General features: G+C 41.4%; 1 protein-coding gene across 3 annotated transcripts in view; it reads right to left on the reverse strand.

Annotated features, from left to right (window-relative positions):
• Window positions 1-1,204: 1,204 nt before the first annotated feature.
• Window positions 1,205-22,513, reverse strand: part of TLK1 (tousled like kinase 1) — a 146,241-nt gene continuing 124,932 nt past the window's right edge. For all 3 annotated transcript variants that reach the window (XM_045032665.1, XM_045032663.1, XM_045032664.1), the window contains exons 17-21: window positions 20,722-20,891; window positions 15,697-15,832; window positions 8,380-8,491; window positions 7,937-8,044; window positions 1,205-2,945 (exon numbers count right to left, since the gene is read on the reverse strand). In XM_045032665.1, coding sequence (XP_044888600.1) covers window positions 2,769-2,945; window positions 7,937-8,044; window positions 8,380-8,491; window positions 15,697-15,832; window positions 20,722-20,891 — 703 coding nt within the window. In that variant the 3' untranslated portion in view covers window positions 1,205-2,768. The remainder of the gene's footprint in view (window positions 2,946-7,936; window positions 8,045-8,379; window positions 8,492-15,696; window positions 15,833-20,721; window positions 20,892-22,513) is intronic.

Here is a 22,513-nt window from a genome sequence, read left to right on the forward strand (position 1 = left end):
TCTGGATCTAGTGATGATATAGCCAGAAGAGAAAGCTCTGTGAAAAGAACAGAACATGTTACAGAGCCAGGGCTCTGATCTGTATAAATGTTTGGTATAAAAACTTCCAAAATACAGAAGAACAAACAATTGAGATATGTTCCACTACAGCATCTCACATTCTGAACTGACATCAGGAAAAACTCACGTTGTCCATACAGAATAAAGCTAAATTCTGGTACTTCTGTAATTAACAAACAAATTCCTTCTTCCCGGGGCAGATGATGTTCCAGAGCCTCAAGGCTCAGTATGTGTGAAAACTAATTGTTAGGTAACAACATTCATAAAATTGTAAGCTCTTTCGGGCAGGAACAGGCTGTATCTTATTAAAGGGCCTTCCAGGCACTAGAATATAATAGATGTAATACATAATTAACACAATCTGAATAATAACAATACAATTTACTCAATCCTGTTTTGCTAAAGCAAAAATAGTCCTTGTGTTAATTGCAGACATCAGTCCAGACATGGTGCAGAAGGTAACACAACGTTTAGAGTACCTAGAACATTTCTAGCTATGCCTCCTACCTCGATTCTCACTTGATCTCAGAGAGCAAGAGAAATGGCTGTCTCTTTGCAGTGTGGATGGTACAATGGGGACAGGGGTGGCTCTAGACATTTTGCCGCCCCAAGCACGGCGGCATGCCGCGGGGGGCGCTCTGCCGGTCGCCGATCCCGCAGCTCCGGTGGACCTCCCGCAGGCATGCCTGCAGAGAGTCCACTGGTCCCACGGCTCCACCGAAGCCGCGGGACCAGCAGACCCTCGTCTGGCATGCCGCCGAAGGCTGCCTGCCTGCACGTGCTTGGCATGCTGGGGCCTGGAGCCGCCCCTGAATGGGGAGAGAAGGGCTCCTTGCACACCTGAGGAGGAAAAGTCACTATTTGGACCTAAAATGTTATGTTTTCTTCTGTGGGAAACAAAGAGTAGTTTGAAACCTTCACTTAAGATGATGACTTCTATGAGCCCCACGCACCACAGTAATGCCTCTGTAAGAAAGAACAGCAGCAATTTACTTCAATACCACTGTTTGAAATATTTTGGGACCCTTCAAGTGTTTAAAGATTTAAGTTCTACTGGCTTTTTTGTGAGCAAAATAATTGCTTTTAGCAGTGTCTGAGAGGTGTGGCCAAGCTGATTCCCCAGAAGCAATAACTTTATACATACTTGAAATTTCAACTGTCATTGTTTATTACTGTTTTGGCTACATTCTCTACAATTTCAGCAGCATCTTAAAGAGACAGTTAATGTATCTTTATGTACAATGAAAACAAAATGGCTTGCAACATCAAAAACAAGAGCCACAGTTTAACTGTACAATATTAAATGAAAACCTGTGGTAATACATCCTCCTTTTTCTGCAGCATGGACAAAATTACATTTAGGTATTCAGCATCATGAATGGGACAGTAAAAGGTATCATGTACGTAAGAGAGAGTTCTGAAAAATAAGTTTCTACCATACAAAGCAGTTAGAAAATGTTTCACATTTTAAAATATCTGTACAAGCCACAAGAAACATTTCCTTGTTGATAGGAACTTCCAGAAATAGAAAATAACCATGAACAACTTCTACATCTAGTATCAATGTGCTCCACAGGTTGAGAGCACAAGAAACTGAGTTAAAGAACTGTACTGTATATGTCCAACACAGATTTCTTTTACATGCCTTGATTGTTAATGAATCATCTACTTTTAGTCTCTCTATAACGTACAGCTGACTTGCACTTTAAGGAGGTCATTTGATTCTTTTGCAAAAGTAAAAGCAACATAATTTAGCAGCAATTAAAAGCGCCTTCAAGGAGACTTAAAAAAAATACAATATCCAATTAGAAAAAGCCATACTTTAAACATTTGTACAGGAATAAGTTGCTGAAATTTAATAACTGAAAATATGACCTCTGTACAACAATTTACAATAGCATTAGAAGGGAATTCATCATTATCCTGCATAGAACATCATACATAACCTGTCTGCATTTGGATATATGCTATCATTTACTTTTCTCAAAGGCCTGTAAAGTGGCAGCATTGTCAAAACTTGTGACAAGTATAATAAATGTAAAGAATGTAGATGGGTTCAAAATTAGCTATTTGAGGGATAATATACCAGAAACTATGCACCACCCTTCAAATCTCAGTGAAACGAGAACACATGGGTTTTGAGGTACAGCCTTTAATAAGACCAAATAGCCAAACAAAAGATTATAACTTTTTCAGAAAAGCTTAATACAGAATACAGCTGTGACACTCACTTCTTACTTTGGTTTCAACCTCTTGGGAAGTAGGGTTGTTGTTTTTTTTGTCCAGACACTGAACCTTTCCTGTGTGTTCAAATTTGTCCATTACTTTTCTTATTTAAATAATGAAAAACTACCCTTCATCTTAGCACTCTCCAGTATCAACCAAATATACTTTATAAGTATTAAAAAGATTATTTACAGTGTTCCCAAACCCCCCCCCCAACCTTTTCTTTACTCTTAAACACAGCACATCGATTTGTGTGCAACAAGCAGTGTCATTCTTCAATGTTTAAAGGTTACAGTCAGAAGGGTATATTTATTCACAGTCCATGATCCATTCCCATCATACAAATGGACACTAAGCAGGAGGACTTCAGTCTGAAAACACAGTAATCAAAGTTGTCCTGTGTAAAAACACTCAAATGCTCACAAACTAGTCTGCATCTGGAAACTATAAATATATCATGCCAGTCTTCACTTGGAGAAATTTCAGTACGAAATAATGCTTGAAGTAGGTGGCGTAGGGGATGCTGCCAACCCAGTCATATGTAAGTTTCCTGAAGAATTTGATCTTCTCATGTGAGGGAGAAGATAAGGATCGTTAGCCAGCTGGTGGACATCAAATCGATCTTCTTTGCGGTATGCTAAACAGCGTCTGATAAAGGCCTAGAAAAGCAGGGGGGGAAAGATTACTACTCTTCCAAATAAAATGAACGCTGCTTATGAGCCAATTCTTCCTCCAGTTGATTTAACAAGTTCTAAACAGTTTGAAGTTCTAGAAGAGTTGTTGTTTTCAAGCAGCTCAATTCAGAAGAACAATGTAATTTGTAACTAAATAGTGGGTCCCCAGAATTCTGCAACACTTATGTCAAAATGGTAGGAAGGTTACTGCAAATGCAGAGCAGACAAAATTCTATGGCAACTTTCAGTGAAGCCTCTGGCATTTCTATGACAATATTAGCTTGTAACAGCAATGTTTCACTACCTTTCCCACCACCTATATTGATTTAAAGTTCGGATTCTGTGCTCTGCTCTTCCCTTACTCTTGACTTTACACCAACCATTCCTCAATGGCACTTGTTAACATACTTGCTAATCTGCCAGCATGTAACAACAAATCTAGTGTCACTTTAAAAAAAAAAATCAATCTTATTTGAAAAACTTCATGAACAGACAAACTATGGAATCCACATTTTACATGAAAACAAGCATCTTTTAACACATTACTGTTTTGAAATAATATTTGCAATCAATAAACTGAAGCAAGTGCAGAAGAAGTCTGAGAATGTGGAGACAGAATGCATGTTAAGTGTGTAGCCAGTGTGTTTTTATGGTCCTTCCAATACATGCTTATTTTTCCATTCAGTGATGCTAGAAGGGTTGTTCTCTCTAGCAGATTTAGTGATGTTCTCTGTAATAATGAGGATAGCTATGGCAATGTTCCAGAAATAGGATATTGGCACTGGTGGGTGGGTGGGACGGAATCATCTTGGTCCATTTCAGAAAGATTGAATTTGGGAGGCTCTGTGGTAGTGAAATTAAGTAGCTGTCAAACTGTGCTAGGATTATTGACTGTGCAATCAAATATATTTTCACAAGATCATATGGCATGAAAGAAATTAGCATCTTCAGAATTTAGAAGATTTCTGTAACTTTCCTTTGTGGAAACTGTAGGAAATTCTACTGTGAATTAGATGAGAAGTTGATTAAACTATTCCATTCTAGTTGTCCTCTGTAAGTTAAGGTTTTATCACACTGGTTTGCCTAGATATGAGGGAATCTAGCAAAAAACTACGCTTGATGGTGCTGGATGCCAGGCTGGAAAGGCACTGTACCTCTAAGCATCTTGTATTTAAAAAAAGTTGTCTGGAAAACCCCCTCACAGCTAACTTCCAGCCCCCAACCTACTTACCCCACCTTATATAACCAGGCTTGACAAAATGTGATTTAAAAAAAAAATTCCGTGGATATTTATTTATTTTTAACCTCCCCCCCCCCCCCCAATTTTTAATTGATTTAAAGTTTCACAGTTGGGGGAAACCATGGGGGAGGATCAGAAAATAATTTAACAACAGTGGACATTGAGATTCAAAAAGCTATTAAGCTTAATAACATTAACACAAATGATCCTCTAAGTCCCAAAATAAAGTCCATCACCACAACACAAAAGTTGCCCTTCCTAACTAGAGCTCAGCCTTCTTCAACTCTCTCTCTCAGGCTCAGAGAGAGGGTCAGCAGCCAACCCTCCACTGCTGCTGTCCTGATCTTCCCCTAGTTATTCTTTCCTTCAGGAGTCCTCCTCTTTGCAGCCTCTCCTGCAGTTTCCTCTAGCAGCACCCTTACCTCCCTTGATTGAGAGAGGTCCTGGGGAGCCATCCTTCCCCTGCTGCTCTCTCCCATTTTATAAGGCCCCAGTGCCTTCCCCTAAACCCAACCTGATAGCATGTGTACTGGATCCTGCTCCCTCTTAGACAGGCCATTAACCCTGTCACACAGTGCTATGGATTTAATTAACATACCACGAAAAAAATAATTAGTATTTAGTTAAGTAATTAGATTTGTGGGAGGATTAGGGAAAAATCCTCCTTTCCCTGATAAAGCAATTCCGTTTTTTACCCTTTGTCCTAAAATAAAGACTGAAGATCAAAGAAAAACATGCATTTGTTAGTGATGCGAATTTCATAGAAAATGGACTTGTACATAGCAGTTTCATCATAATTTACTGTAACTACTGCATATCCAATAAGTGCAGATCTTTATATAAGAGCATATGTTACTTTCCTACTGGAAAATAAAAGAAAAAATCATGCAAATGTATGTGTATGTATATTAATATTCAGCAGTTCTTAGGCATTTTTGGATTTTAGCATTTTAACATTTAAAAAAATAAATGAATTACTGAAAATAGTTTGCAAGGTCCTTGGGGCAGGGTTTTGTTTTTAAATCTTTGTGCACCTATAGCACCGTAGGAACAATAACAATGTAAAAGACAGCTAAACACAAATAGGAAGAAAATGACATGAGGACCTTAAAGTGCAGTCACATACTGAAAACTGACTGTAAAAATATCATCAAGAATATGTATGTTTATTTAATCTCAATTTTTAGATCAAATTTTCAGTTTACAATGTGTTTTTTCCAACTGCCAGGTCTGTCAATCTGGCTTCTTTCTTGCTTCCACATTGCCATCAATAGAAAGTCTGCAAATGCATGTTAGTTTACACTTGACGATGGTGTGCACATCAGAAAAGAATTAATCTCTCTTATATAGGTATAGTGATTAATCGATGCTAATAACAGTAAAAGATGAGTAAAAATTAATTGTTGTCACTAATGGCAGCAAATACTGCTCAGAATACAAAGAGGGTAATAAATTGCCATTTTCTGACTATAACCACATTTAAATAGCTGTTGCCTCATGTTTTCCTTCAATAAATTCAATCACAAAAAAACATCAGGGTCAAACTAAAAGGTAAGGGGCATAAACTATTAAAAAATGTAAGCTTATCAGTCGCATGCTGTTCTCATATTGTATGTGCCTGTGTCCATTAACAGAATACAAGAGACCCAATTTTTTCAACTGAGAACAAAAATTACAGGACAAACAATTCTTCTTGAAATGTCTACATAAACTTTACTTGACCCCCCTAACTGTAACTTGCTCAATATGAAATTCCTTTTAAGAATATCACCAACAGAAATGTATGTTCTGTTGGTGATATGGGGGAGGGATAGCTCAGTGGTTTGAGCATTGGCCTGCTAAACCCAGGGTTGTGAGTTCAAGCCTTGAGGGGGCTACTTAGGGAGATGGGGCAAAAATTGGTTCTGCTAGTGAAGGCAGGAGGCTGGACTTGATGACCTTTCAAGGTCCCTTCCAGTTCTAGGAGATGGGTATATCTCCTTTTTTTTTTTTTATGCCGGCAAACCATAACAAAAAGGCTCATTCCAAAAAGATTCACACCTTCTTGAAAAGCAGTCTCTACAGTTATTAAATTATGTCTACTTTGCCCTCTTAACCTTCAGAGGCGGAATCTTACTTATTTGAACAAGATTCCACATTGCTCCTACGTCTACACCATTTGGATCCCAAAAGATGTATTCCTTACATTGCTCCATTAATTCAGGGGTAGGCAACCTATGGCACACCGCCAAAGGCGGCACACAAGCTGATTTTCAGTGGCACTCACACTGCCTGAGTCCTGGCCACCGGTCCGGGGGACTCTGCATTTTAATTTAATTTTAAATGAAGCTTCATAAACATTTTAAAATCCTTATTTACTTTACATACAACAATAGTTTAGCTATATATTATAGACTTATAGAAAGAGACCTTCAAAAAATGTTAACATGTATTACTGGCACGCAAAACCTTAAATTAGAGTGAATAAATGAAGACTCGCACACCACCTCTGAAAGGTTGCCAACCCCTGCATTAATTGTTTTGGAACACTGGAAGTAGCGCCCAATTGTTTTCCTATAGCATTATTTTGAACCAACATCAAGTCTTTTGCTTGAGACAGGTCACTAATATCCAGAGTAAGCATAAGAACAATTTTAAATCAAGTACCTCCGATTTATTTTCTCCCCCAATTTCTAGAACCTAGTTTATGGTACAGCTGTCCACAGCTATAATCACCAAAGTCACTGGAATCTCCTTTTATCCTCACTTCTCTGTAGAATCTTGATTAATATGTCCAGGGAGAAGGAGTTAGACCAGTGGTTCTCAAACTTTTGTACTGCTAACCCCTTTCACATAGCAAGAAGTGCAACCTCCCCTTATAAATTAAAAACACTTTTATATATTTAACACCATTATAAATGCTGGAGGCAAAGCGGGGTTTAGGGTGGAGGCTGACAGCTTGCGAAACCCCCTGTAATAACCCCGTGACCCCGACGGGTCCCGACCCCCAGTTTGAGAACCCCTGGGTTAGACATTTCTTCCAGTCCCAAAATATTTTGGTGTTTTTAAATGTACAGATCTCTGCTCTGCATGCCCTATGGCAGCCCAACTATTCTGATATTCTTGTCCCTCATGAAGTTGATCTGATCTTGAGAACATGTACTACTTAACTAGCCTAATGTGACTGGTACATTATGAATTTCAAAGGGAGCAATGGTAGAAGGCATTTTCCGGGTGCATTCCAGCAGTGAAGCTGGTTCTTCAGATTGAGAAAACTAGGTAGCAAACATTCACTATTTTCAGAAGCAGCCTGTTACAAAACAAAATTTTTATGAAATGACTGAATTAGCTAATACAGTGAGGCAACCAGAGTCTTCTAGGGAATAAACACCAAAACCAGACAGCAGCAGTAATGACAGTTTTTGGGAAGGCCTGGTTTGAAGCACCTTGGAGTCCTTCTGGAGGAAAGGCACTATGTAAATGTAAAATGATGAAGTAAGTCTTTCCCAGATTACTTTTGGGTATCTGATCTTGGATAAGTCCCAAAAGAGATATATTGTACAAAAAACTGAAATAATTTCAAACTGTAAAGAGAGGCTGTAATCAGGAATACCTGTTCATTGTGTCTTTCCCACTTACATGATGTTCTTAAATTAGTGGTAATTTTATAGCTTGCTTCTAAAGTAAATACTCTAAAACCAATCAATAAATTTAGTATTTGCTTCATGCTACTTAATTAGGTTCTAAGAAAATTTACCTTGGCTTCATTGCTTACAACAGGTTTAACTGGGAACTGGACTTCTGTGGCTTTTAATATTGTGTTTTCTTGTAAGATATCTTGTTGTGATTGATTATGACCAAATGGCTGAAAAATAAATTCAGATAAATTTCTTCATGAAGCATCCAAATATCAATTTCAGTGACAACATATCTTCATTCTAATTTATGTTATTTTAAACTGTCTGTGTGCTCACAAAAATATCTAGTAACACTTTTAAGTAAAATGACATTTTTATGTCAGGCTAGACTATTTGTTCCTCTACCTCTTGTTTGAAAGAGATATCAATGAACATAATATCAATGTTCAGAAACTGAAGTAACATAAGGTCTTTATGACCACAATTTCAGTGCGTAGTGGAGATATAAGTAGAGAAGCTTGTCTTAAAGCTTACACGGTTTTTAAACACATTTTTGTCTCACCTTTCTTCCATAAAGACACTGGAAAAAGATTACTCCAACTGACCATACATCAACCTTGTTTGAAATCTTTGGTGGCTCTTTGCCAACTACAAAACACTCTGGAGGCAAGTACCTGTAAAACCAAAACCTTCTGTCACTACAAGGAAACCTACAATCTTTATATCATGTTCAAACACAAAATTATACATCTGACTGCACCTGATTCCTTAACACTGGTACAGTTATTTCAAGTCTATGTGTTGTTTTTTTAAATCAAGAGTGACATTGTAATTTTCAATATTCCATAGTGTCAGACACTGATAATAGAGCTAATCAACTATATAGTGAGATTTCAATTTTTAGAAAGTGAAGTTAATGTTAAATAAAATAGACCCTATTCCTTATCGCATATTCCTAGGAGTGGGCAAAATAACTATTGCCTGAGATTTAGAGATTGGGGCCCTAGACTGGCTATATACTCCTCTCTTTTTATGGCCTGTTCTCACAGGAGGTAAATAAATTAAATATGTATTTATTGAAATGTCTATGTAAATCACAAGATTGTTTTCTATTTATTATAGAAGCAGAAAACTTTAAAAATGACTATACAGTACTTTACATCTATCAACATTAAAGCTTATGTAACCCTTTCATTACTGTCCCTTCTTCACACTTGATAATCTGCTGCAATGTATTGTATATCAATTAAATGAAAATACACCGTATAGTATATACAGTAGGTAGTGAATAGTTTACAAGAGATACAATGAACATAGACATTCAGCTTCTGTACATGACAATTTACATAAATTCCTTATAAAATAACTCCCACTTTAAATTATCTTATAGCATTTCCTTCTATGAATCAACCTTTGGGAGACATACTAGGAGACAGAAAACAGCTAGTTTCTAAAGAAAATCCCATCATTTTAGCAATGTGATGTGCTGAAACTTAGTAGTGGTATAAAGGTCATGGACCCTACTATCTTTTGAACTTGTATTAATTTATAATGTAATTATTGCACATGGCATTTCAGACTAGTTAGAGGCCAAGGACCAACATTTTATAACATAGATCCCCCTAAAATAATATTGAGAGGGTTAAGTAGATACAACATCAGAAATAGTTCAAGGTGCCTAATGTCTCTAAAAATAAAGCCACTTATTTAAGCTCCTAAATATGGAATTAAGCACCCAACTTTAGGCTCCCAAGATTGAAAATTTTGTCAGCTGATTTTATGTGTATTTATAGATAAATGACTACAGGCATTATTATGCTAATAACAGAACATTAATATATCAGTAATTTTAAAAGATGAATCACACCAAATGATAAATTATACCAAAACATAGGGCCAAGCCGAAACATTAATGAAACAAAATAATGTATACCGGTACATAGAAATATTTACACAAGATATATAGAGTTGTGAACTAGAGAACATCTTTAGCCTGACACAGTGACTAGAAAGTGAAAAAGTCAAAAGCAAGTTGTAGAAAGATTCACAATGAGTGAAAATAATTCTAACACATCCATATTATTTAACATTTTCATTTGGCATAAATATTTCCAAATATTAATGTGTGTGTGTGTCTCTCTCCCCTCCACCTTCCTCCCCCTGCCAAATAGATAAAGTGTTTCCTAACTACTGAGTGTTTGACTTTGCAACCTAAATTATGGGTTTTTAATGTGAGGTTTTGTGTATAATTTCCTAGGGGTGGGTTCTGTGTTTTGTTAGCTAAAGAAGAAGGTAAAAACAAATTCTATTATGTAAAACTTAGTAAACGGAAAAAGCTACAGAACTGATAGGGGCTCAAACTTAATTTTAAACAGAAAAGTCAACACTGTACCTGACTTCTTTTCTTACTGCAGGTAAACTAATGAAAAGAGGCAAAGTGCTCAGAAGAGTTGGCAGATAACGAGCTGGTCAACACTACCCTCCTACTTACTCTTCAAACTCACTAGCAGGATTGAAGGGCTGCTATGGCAAAGAGCAGAAAAGCCAAAAGCCCTATCAGAACAGGGAGGGACTGGAGAGAACAAATCCCAGCCAGGAAGTTTCTATAGGCAATGAAAATACTCACTGCTTTTCCTGTTCTGTAGGCAGTTTTATCATTACAGCTTTTTGTAAAAGTGACCAAGTGCACGAGAGAGAAGAGGTGGTTTATACCCCGCCTTCATTTCCACCCAACAGACACACTGGTGGGATGTCTCTGGTTCTCCTACCGACCTAATGAAGTTAGGATGCAGGAGGGAGGGAGAGAGTGTAATTCCCCTCTTTGGGGTATCTCAGGCTGGCTGTTCCCTGCCCTACAGCTGCTAAAATCCTCAGTCTTCAAGAGCGAGGGCATTTCCTACTACCTCCCCCCGTGGCTGCCATGAGCAAATCCTAGAGCTTGTCTTGGTTATAACATTTTATTGTATTAGTTAGTTAAAGCACGTTCCAACACAATTTGGACCATGACTTTGCAGTCAGTGCATACAAGGGAAAGTTGTATTTCACATTGTGTCAGCTAATCTGAATTCTGTTCAACCATGTCACAGTGACAATGCTGAATCTAACTTATCCTTGTCTACAATGACTACAAAACTGTGGCCAGTATACTGTTAACTAACTCTTTAAGGTTATATTCTAACACGATTAGATTTCATAGCAAAGACAATTCCCTAAAGTGCTCCTTCTTTTCATCAATAAGTGTGGGGCTTATTCCTGAAACCAAGTAGTATTAATTAAGGGGTATTCAATTTCTGGGATTAAAGGTGGCACAATTGACAAGAAGGGCTTTAAACCAGGAGATAAGGGGAGAGACTCGTGAAATCTCTACATCTCACTTCAATACAAAGTAACAGGAAAATCAGCTAAATGAAGATATAGTAAGTGGTAGTGGAACATCAAAGCAAGGAAACCGGGTGAGGTCTGAGGGAAACAATTGAAATGCTTGTACACAAATGCCAGGAGTCTGGACAATAAAATGGAGCAACTGGTGCTACTGGTGCAGAAGTGAAACCAGATATTATAGGGATTACAGAAACATTCATGACTGGAATATAGGTATTGAAGGATACATGCTGTTTGAGAGAGAGAGAGAGAGATGGGAATGAAGATAAGCGTTGTATGTCAATGAAGTAGTACACTAAAGAAATACAAAGTGATTGTATGGACAAAGCAGAATCTGTTTGGGTCAAACTCACTTTATGGAAGGACCGCAACAAGACCCTCTTTTTACAGTAGTACCAGAGATCTGCTATAGACCCCCATGGTCAGACTCGCATATGTGCACAGAGATTTCCAATATTATTAGAGACAAATACTATTAAGAACGGTAAAGATTGGAGAATAAATGCTACTGAGACTGGTAAGACCCACATAATCCTGGTTGTGACAGATGAGTTTTCTTCCTCAAAACATCACTGAACCACCAAGAGTTGATGTAATTTTAGACTTGCTTTTGGTAAGTAGTGAAGACATCAAGGAAGAGCTAGTCATAAAAAATAACCTTGGATCGAGTGATTGTGGGCTGATTCAATTTAAATTAAATGAAAAGATAATCAAAACCTGGTTGTCAACTATGATTTTTTATTGTAAAAGGGCAGACTTTGGTCAATTAAAATAATTAAAGACGTCAACTGTACTGAAGAGCAGAAAAAACAAATGTGGAGGTGGGTTGGAATTTCTTCAAATCAACTATACAAAACTATCTGAAATTTGCATTATAAGAAAAGGGAAAAGAACTTGTAGGGAAAGGCTACAGACCCAGCTGGATGAATAGCCACCTAAAAAGTTTATTAGGAGTAAGCAGAGAACCTATAGGGAATAAGAAAAGGGGTTGATTAGCAAAAAAAATAAAATAAAATAAAATAAAAAATCTATATTGTGGAGGTTAGAAAAAGTAGGAGTAAAGCAAGAATTACCAAAAGTCAAGCTGAATTAGCTCTTGCTGTGGACATTTAAATAAGTAAGTTTTTAGTTATATAAAGAGAGAGAGACTATGGAAGGACGAGGTTGGGCCATTATGCAGTGTGGATTGGAAGAAGATTAAAGATAATCTAGATACAGCTCAAAAACTAAATAAATAATTTGCTTCAGTTTTCAGTAAGGATGACAAGACAGAATATGTACATGAACACTGAAACAACTGACACATGACATTGCTAGCTTGGTAGCAAGTATATTTAATAAATCTATCTATTCAGGGGTAATACCATATGACTGGAAAACAGCTAACGTATTTATATTTAAGAAAGGGAAAACAAGTGATCTGGGCATTTACAGACCTGTTAGCCTGACTTCAGTAATATGCAAGGTTTTAGATCACGTTGTGAAGGAAAGAGTAATTACATTCATAGAGGTAAATGGTAAAGGGGATGTAATGCAATAAGGGTTAACAGAGGTAGAACATGATAGACTGATCTGATTTCCTTCTTTGAGAAAATAACTGATTTTTTAGATAAGGGAAGTGCAGTAAACCTAATATACTTGGGCTTCAGTAAAACATGTGACAACAGTATCACATGGGAAATTATTTCTTAAATTAGGGAAGACAGGGATCAGTACAAGTGTTGTAAGCTGGATAAGTAATTAGCTGACGGGGAAAAGGCAGTGGGTTATGCTAAAAGGTGAATTACTGGACTAGAGGGAGATTACTAGTGGAGTTCCTCAAAGATTAGTCTTGGGGCCAATCAACATTTTTATTAATGACCTTGGCACAAAAAGTGTAAGTGTGCTGATAACATCTGCTGATGATACAAATACAGAGGAAGACTAGAATATTATACAGGAATATCTGGATGACCTTGAAGACCGGAGTGACAGAAATGGGATGAAATTCAATGGTACAAAATGCAAAGTCATTCACTCAGGGTCCAATAATAAGAATTTCTGCTTCAGTTGGGGGCTCATCAGTTGGAAGTGACAGAGGAGGAGAGAGACCTGGATGTGTGGGTCTACCACAGGATGATTATGAGCCACCAGTGTGATGTAGCTGTGAAAAAGGCAAATGTGATACTAGGAAGTATCAGGTGAGGCATTTTCAGTAGAGATAAAATAGTATTAATGACATTGTGTAATGCACTGGTAAGACTTAATTTGGAATACTGGTACGATTCTGGTCACTCGTTCAAGAAAGATTAATTTAAACTAAAGCAGGTGCAGAGAAGAGCCAGTAGGAAGATAAGGGGAATGGAGGACCCATCTTATGAGAGGAGACTGGGAAAACATGGCTTGTTTAAGCTAGTAAAACGATGGCTGAGGGGAGATATGATTGCTCTCTATAAACACATTAGGGGATATGATTGCGCCTCAGGGAGGCGAAGAGCTATTTAAGCTGAAGGACAATGCTGGCACAAGAACAAGCATATATAAACTGCCCATGAACAAATTCAGGCTGGAAATCAGAAGAAGGTTTCTAACTGTCAGAGGGATGAGGTTCTGTAACAGCCTCCCAAAAGTTGTGGGGGCAAGCAACTTAATTATTTTTAAGAGAGAGCAGAACAAATTTATGAGAGCTACTGTATGATGAGGTTGCTTGTGGTGTTAGGGGAAGGGCTCAATTTCTCTGGGGTTCACTTTTGGTTTACATCTGATGCATCTGAAGCTCATGCTTCAGGGTTTCACCTGGCAACCAGAAGAAGTCAGGAAGCGATTATTCTCCCCCCCCCCCACCATATGTTCTGGGTGGGTGTTTTTATCTCCTTTCTTTAAAGGCTCAAGGAGGACCCACAGCTGGAGACGAGATATTGGAATGGAATTCTATTATTAACAGCGCGATAAATCACAATACATTTTTTTAATCGCTTGACAGCCCTAGTTTTTTGGCCTTCCTCTACAGAGTCTAGGTGCGGGTCACTTACTATGATTATTTAGTTGTATCTCATTTAATCATTTCCCTGCCACCATGGGGGTCTTGAGCCCTCCTATTCGCTGTCTGTGACACTGAATAGGCGAGTCTCCTGTGGGTTGTAATACTTTGGTCTAATTTTGGTTGTTGGGTTTAACGTGCAGGTGCTGGATGGTGTTGGTGGCCTGTAATATGCAGAAGGTCAGGCTAGATCATCTGATGGTCCCTTCTGGCCTTAAGCTTTCTAAGTAGCAGGAGAAGCAGGCACACTCTCCACTTCCCACATATATTTTTCAAATAAATAGTCATATGAAGATATAAACTGGCCATGCCCTTCACAGTATTTGGACTTCTGCACAAAGTGAGAGGTCAGAGGGTGTTCAGTCTTACTTTTCCATAAGATTTTTACACTTGCGCTCATTTGGGAAATGTATTTAGGCATGCATTTTTAAAAATGCTTTGTTTAGGACATGTGCTGCAATTTCACTGCACAAGGTTTCAGGTACGCATGTGAGAAATGCCTAATTCTCGAAGGTCCTCCTAAGGGTCTAACCTAGTGCACAAATTTTAATTAACATACACAACACTGGAAAACACTCCATAACAGTTTTATACTGACACAATATATATTTATCCTGTATGTACATATGTAATAAAAATTGCCATATATATATTATCCTTACACATATAGTATGGCTGGTCAGTTTTCCAGTCAACTGAACCTTTAAGACTAAAGGAATTATTTTAGTGTGTGTGTGTATACATGGTCTGAAGATGATGATGATCTGGGGATCTAAAGTTCTTGGAATTGATAACATTTCTCCCAGGAGGATTTCCCAGTGCTAAGCATCTATGCAAACCCATCACCCCGGGAGGGCTGTCATGATCTTCCAAAAGCCAAAGGGTTTAATATATATTTTCTTCTTGGAAAACATGTTTATAACATTCTGAACTAAAATGGTGATTCTTTCAGAATGTCCAAATATAAATCCTGGCTGCTGCCTTCCTGGAAGATTACGAGTGAAGTATAAACTGACTTCCACAGAAGTAAAAATAGAAACATAGGAATTGCCATACTAGAAGTAATCAAAGGTCTTCCTAGTCCAATTTCATTTTTCCAACACCCAACACTTTGGGGGAAAAAACCCAATAATAAAACCCTCATACTGCACCTAACTGTGCAACACTATGCTTTGGGCAAGGGTGATTCTCTCTTACTTCAGCTGATCCCCAGATTTGAAAACTGATTATCTAATGTAACTGTAGAAGTTATTCGTACTCCTATAAATATTTGATTATGTTATGCATCCTACAAAATTCAGTAATTTTATGTTCCTTCAACACTAAGATCCACAGGCTAAATGTTGCACATAAATCCTTTTCCTTCCCCCATTTTACATTTGATGCTTTTAATCCTAGATATCTGTGTAAAACTGATTTTACATTATTGAAATTTGAACAATAAGAGTTTAAATAACATCTGTCCAAACTTAAAATTACCAATAAGTTCCTGCCCCTTGTGAAGTTAAGTCCATTCCATCCACACCATAGCTGTCATCATCCATTATTTTAGAGAGACCAAAATCAGTGATTTTTATTTCTCCACATGCTGTTCCATCTACTAGAAGGATGTTACCTAACAACAACAAAAAATTATGAATATGCAATCTTATCACAAGAATACTAAATAAATGCTTCTGACGAGGTTCAATCTGCAGCAGTGCCTGATACAGCTGAAGCAGCTGAACACCACCTTTCTACCCTCCTCCTCAAATCATTTTGACCCCTGCATGGCTCTAAGTTGCTCCCAACTGCAATGCCCCCCACAAGGGACTGACTGGGTAGCTGGGAAACACAAGATCACAGCAACCCTGGCCATGGTGCTTTTTCCCACTTATTGTCCTGAAAACATTCACAGGAAGCTGGTTAAACTGGCTTTAGGGCCAGCCTCTATATGCCCCGCAAGAACAATGCAAAGGGGCTGCAGATGGGCCAAGGGTCCCTCCCCGTTTTTAAACTGCACAATGAATTTCAGATACTATTTTTGTTTTCCTTTAGCATTATACTTTATTCATCATTTAAACAAAAAAAAATTTTTTTAAACAAATCTCGATTTAATATTTTTGAAAGAGAACATAAATGTCTTAATAAAAATATATTTAGAATTGTTCTATATGAGATCATCCATTCCTGGAACTGTGCAAAAGAGCATGCATACTGTACAACTCTATCCTCTCTAAAAGAAAACAATGTTAACAGTTTCTTACTTATTAAGTGGTAGCTTGATGTTGTACAGCACACTACAAAAACACTATATTTGCCTAAAGGGGTTAACAATTTAAGATTCACAAAGAGAGTACTAACAAACTAGATGGTCAAATGAAGTCCCAAGTAGAAGATGTCTGTTTAAAATGGTCACACTCACTTTATTTACTCTATGTTGAGTCATTACTGGAAGACTTAATGGATGCAGTAAGATTTAAGGAGAGATTAGAATAAAGATGATGGTCATTAGACATGCAAGAAAAATTGGACTGTTCCAGTCATAAAGGGACAGCATGGAAGAGGACATGAAGATGACAGTGGAAGGAGGATACAAAGGGAGCAGCTAGGAAAGAGGCCTGATTATAGCAAAGAAGGACAACACTTGTATGCATGAGTGCAATTACACAGAGACTTCAGTGCGAAAACAAAAGCCTCAACTAGAGGTAGGTGATGATAGCCAGTGAAAGAATTTGAGTAGATAAGGAAAATGCACAATAAATGGAAATGATTTTCAAAGCAACATTCTGGAAAGATCAGAGGGGAATGAAACAACAAATTATTTTCTTTGTATTTCTGAAAGTGTCCATCATGTTCTCTGGATCGGTGATGGGGTGTCTGCCCAACACAGGCATAAAAGGGGTTAATCATGCCCTGTCCAGGAAGGAGCAATGGAAGTAAGTCCTCCCAGCAGACCAGAGAGGCTGTCCGAAGTACAGCCAATTAGGGAGGAGATGCAGGGAGCAATCCAGGCCCCAAAAACTCAGATAAAGGGGAGCTGCAGGGCAGAGTAGGGCCAGTTGCTTCAGGGAGCCCAGCTGAGGTAATGGTGAAGAAGGTGCTAGGGCCATGGGGAAGTGGCCCAGGGAAATATAGCAGCACTGATGGAGGTTATAGAGGAGCAGCAGGAGGCTGCTATTTACTGAGTCTCTGGACTGGGGGCTGCAGTAGTGGGAGGGCCTGGGTCCCCCCCGCAACTCGTCACTGGGGAAGTGGCTCAACTGTTGGACAGAGATCACCTCCTGGAAGCGGGAAACAAATGACGACCTAGCCAGAGGGCTGAGTTGAGAAGAAGATGCTGGAGTTCTGAGAGCTGAGAGAGGAGCCACAGGCGGGAGCAGAGACTGAGTGCTGGTGTGCAGACCGCAGATGTGGGTGTCTGCCTCGAGCTAATCCTCAGCATGACCAGGAGGAGGCACCAGTCTAGCGATGAGGGCTGCATCTTGTGACAGGGACTTATCCCATAAATTAAAATAATAAAATAACTAATGAGTTGAGGCAAGTGATAGCCAAAGAATAGACAAAGATTTCAGTAATAAAGATGTAAGAGAAATATGGATTTTGGAGATGTTTAAGAAGAAATGACAACCAGAAGTTAATCTGAGATTTTCCAACATGGATTACAAATAAAACACGAGAACACAAAAAGGACAGTTACCTGTTCCGTAACTGGCATTCTTCGAAATGTGTTGCTCATGTCTATTCCACAGTAGGTGTGCGTGCTCGCCACGTGCACTGGTGCAGGAAGTTTTTCTCTCAGTAGTACCCATAGGGGGAGCACTGCTGCAACCCCTAGAGTGGCACAACCATGGCGCACTCCCCCCACCCTCAGTTCCTTCTTGCTGGACCAACTCCAACAGTGGGGAAGGAGGGCGGGATGTGGAATAGACATGAGCAACACATCTCGAAGAACACCAGTTACGGAACAGGTAACTGTCCTTTCTTCTTCGAGTGATTGCTCATGTGTATTCCACAGTAGGTGATTGCAAGCTATGTCTGATGGAAGTGGGTAGGAGTTCACAGATTCCCTGGCTGAAGCACAGCTCTACCGAAACCAGCATCATCCCTGGCGTGGGAGACAATCGCATAGTGTAAGGTGAACGTGTGCACTGAGGACCAGGTAGCAGCTCTACAGATGTCCTAGATAGGGACGTGGGCTACAAAGGCAGCCGACGAGGCCTGAGCCCTTGTCGAGTGAGCCCTCACGATAGGTGGTGCGGGAACCCCTGCTAGGTCGTAGCATGTCCGGATGCACGATGTGATCCACCGAGACAGTCTCTGGGTAGAGATCGGTTGACCCTTCATGCGCTCCGCCAAGGCAACAAAGAGTTGCAAAGACCTGCGGAATGGCTTAGTCCACTCCAGATAAAAGGCTACCTTCCAGGAAAGGTGAGACCACAAGCATGTAGCCAGGGGTTCGAACGGGGGCCCCGTGAGGCAGGAAGGCACCAAGTTTAGATCCCACTGAGGGACAGGTGTTCTAGCATAAGGGAAGGACCGTACCAATGCTGCCGGGACCAAGCTGGGGCAATTAGGAGGACACGTGCTTTGTCCATTTTTACTTTCTCCAGGACCTTGGCAATGAGGGAAAACGGGGGAAAGGCGTAAAGAAGTTGGCCCGACCACGACAGGAGGAAGGCGTTGGAGATCGATGGATATCAGTAGCCACAATGCCCTGCGCATGGACACAGTTGAGGCCATGGACCAAGCAGCCATGTCAGCCACATCCGCCGCCGCCTGCAGGGCAGCTTTTGCGGCAGCGGTGCCCTCCTCCACCAGTGCCTTAAAATCCTTCCTTTCTCACTCTGGAAGGGAGGGTTTGAATTTCGGCAGTGATCCCCAAAAGTTAAACTCATAATGACCGAGGAGGGCCTGGTGGTTGGCCACCCTCAGCTGGAAGCTGGTGGATGAATAAAGCTTCCTGCCAAACGAGTCTAGCCTTTTGGAGTCTTTATTTTTGGGTGCGGGATCTGGCTGGCCTTGTCTCTCCCTGTGGTTCACGGACTCTACCACTAAGGAGTTGGGGGCCGGGTGGGTATAGAGATATTCCTGCCCCTTCATGGGCATGAAGTATTTGCGCTCTGCCCATTTTCATATCAGGGCAAGAGAGGCCGGTGTTTGCCAGAGGGCATTAGAGATGTTGGGCACCCCTTCATGGAGCGGGAGGGCCACTCTGCTCGGTGCCGAGGATGAGAGTACATTGAACAGCAAGTCCGAGGGTCCCTCCATCTGCTCAGCTTGGAGGTGGAGACTGGACGCTACTCGCTTTAACAGCTCCTGATGGGCCCTGAAGTCCTTGTGTGGTACGGAAGGGGGGTGGGGTGGCAATCTTGTCCTCCAGTGCTGGGGAGGGGGCCGGTACTGGGCTCTGCATGCCGGCCGGTGCTGCGGGATCCGTCCCTTGGTCGGACTCCTCTTGCGGTGCCGAAAGCCGTGACCCGCCAATCTATCCCTCGGAGGTCTGGATAGCGCGGCTGATGGAGACACCGATGCTCCCGCTATCGACAGAGGGCCTTGCTGGACGTGCACAGGGGGCCAGAGGGTCCACTGGCACCACTGGCCCTGCCACGGGGGCCCTTGCCATTGGCCCTGGTGCAGTGCTGGCGGCACCAGCTGGTTGGGTTGGCCCAGCTGGGTCATAGGGCACTGCGTGCAGGACGAAGTCAGGTTGTCACCAAGCACATCATCTGCCAAGGTATCTGGACTCCAAGGCGGCACCGTTCCTCGACGCCGAGGTGCTGCTAGTCGAGACGATTCGATGCCTGGATCCAAGACGATGTGGAGCTGGTGATCCCCGCCAGGAGTTGTGAGCTCGGTGTCTCGACGCGCGAGAATCGGAGCATGACCGGAGATGGCGTCCGTGGCGAGAGCTCCTAGAGTGGGAGCGTCTGTGGCATCGGTGCCTGTCCCGCTGATACCCTGCACTCGGCATGGAGCACCGACTCCATGAGAAGGGCCCAAAGTCTAATGTCTCTCTCTTTTTCCGTCCTGGATTTGAAAGACCTGCAGATTTTACAGCGATCGCTGATTTGCCCAGGCAGCAGAGACAGTCGGTGTGCAGGTCACTTCTGGGCATCGAATGCCTACAAGACTCGCACGATTTAAACCCTGGGGCCCAGGGTATGCCCTGGCCCAAACTCTAACTAGCTAAACTAGAACTTTTAACGGACTAACTGAAACAGGTACTACTGAAGAAGATGAGATTTTGGACAAGCTGCAGCAAAGCTGGAGCAAGTAGTTCCGATGCACCATCACTTGCAGCAAGATGGAACTGAGGGTGGGCGGAGTGCGCGGCTCCCCTTATAGCACGCCGTGGTGGTGCCACTCCAGGGGTCGCAGCAGTGCTCCCCCAATGGGTACTGCTGAGGAAAAAACTTCCAGCACCGGTGCATGTGGCGAGCACACACACCTACTGTGGAATACACATGCGCAAGCACTCGAAGAAGAATTATTGCATTTTCAGCTGTAACTGTTTTCATTTACCTGGCTTAAGATCATAGTGTATAATAGGGGGCTTGATCTCATTGAGATACCGTAGTGCATTTACTATTTGCATTACAATGGACCTAGCTTCTTTCTCTGACATCAGTTTATGTTGCTTGAGATAGAAATCCAAATCATTGCCTTCACAGTACTCCAACACTGTACAAAACCTAGAGTAAAAATTCAGAAATACAGTGTCAGATAAGGTAGAGTACAAATTGCCATCTAATGGCACAATCATATGAAAAAAAAAAAGTAAAGATTGATGACAAGTTAATTTCACATATATGAATAACATCTTTTTAAATTAAGGGAATCTGGCATAACTAGTTAATTAAAAACCCAACATCAAAACATTTGCATTCAACGGAAAAGAGACTACACAAATATTAGTGAGGCCATGTAAAAAAAAGACAGTTACCTTTTCTGTAACTGGTGTTCTTCGAGATGTGTTGCTCATGTCTATTCCACAGTAGGTGTGCGTGCTCGCCACGTGCACTGGTGCCAGAAGTTTTTCCCCTAGCAGTACCCATAGGGGAGTGCCCCAGTGACCCCGGGTGCGACGCCTCCATGGCACGGTATAAGGGGTGCTGAGCGTTTCTCCCACCCTCAGTTCCTTCTTACCAGACAACTCCGACAGAGGGGAAGGAGGGTGGGATGTAGAATAGACATGAGCAACACATCTCGAAGAACACCAGTTACAGAAAAGGTAACTGTCTTTTCTTCTTCGAGTGATTGCTCATGTGTATTCCACAGTAGGTGATTCCAAGCTATATCTCTTGGAGGTGGGTAGGAGTTCACAAATTCTCGTGACAAAGCACAGCCCTGCCGAACCCGGCGTCCTCCCTGGTTTGGGAGACAATCGAATAACGCGAGGTGAAAGTGTGAACTGAAGACCACGTAGCAGCCCTACAAATGTCCTGGATGGGGACATGGATCAAAAAGGCAGCCGACGAGGCCTGCACCCAAGTCGAGTGCACCTTCACAATTGGTGGCGGAGGGATTCCTGCCAAGCCGTAACAGGTATGGATGCATGAGGTGATCCAGTTGGAGAGCCGCTGAGTGGAAATCGGCCGACCTTTCATGCGTTCGGCCGACGCAATCAACAGTTGCAAAGACTTTCTGAATGGCTCCAGGTAGAAAGCCAGGTAGAAAGCCAGAGCCTGTCTCACATCCAGCATGTGGCGGCAGCACTCCTCACTGGACACATGGGACCTGGATCAGAGGACTGGCAGAAAAATGTCCTGACCTATGTGATAGGCAGAGACCACCTTCGGGAGGAATGAAGGGTGTGGGCGGAACTGGACCTCATGTGTATGGGGGGCTCGGCAGTCAGGGCCCCGAGTTCTGAAACCCGTCTAGCCGACATGATTGCAACCAGGAAGGCCACCTTCCACGAGAGGTGTGACCAGGAGCACGTGGCTAGCAGCTCAAACGGGAGCCCGATGAGACAGGCCAACACCAGGTTTAGGTCCTACTGTGGGACAGAGGGCCTAACATACAGGAAGAGACGATCCAACCCCTTAAGGAATCAGCCAGTCATAGCATGAGAGAATATTGTGTGGCCCTGCCAATGTGGCCGCCAGGTGCACCTTGACTGATGAGGGCAACAGGCCCTGGGCTCTAAGGTGAAAGAGGTAGACCAGAATAAGCTGGATTGGGGCAGCCACCAGGGAAACGCCTGCTCGTCTGCCCATCTGGAGAACTGAGACCACTCTGCAAGTAGACTCGGCACGTGGAGGGTTGCCTGCTTTCTAGGAGGACAAGCTGAACCCCTTCCAAGCACGTCCTT

The sequence above is a fragment of the Mauremys mutica genome, chromosome 10 (genome assembly GCF_020497125.1).
Source record: "Mauremys mutica isolate MM-2020 ecotype Southern chromosome 10, ASM2049712v1, whole genome shotgun sequence".
NCBI lineage: Eukaryota > Metazoa > Chordata > Testudines > Geoemydidae > Mauremys > Mauremys mutica.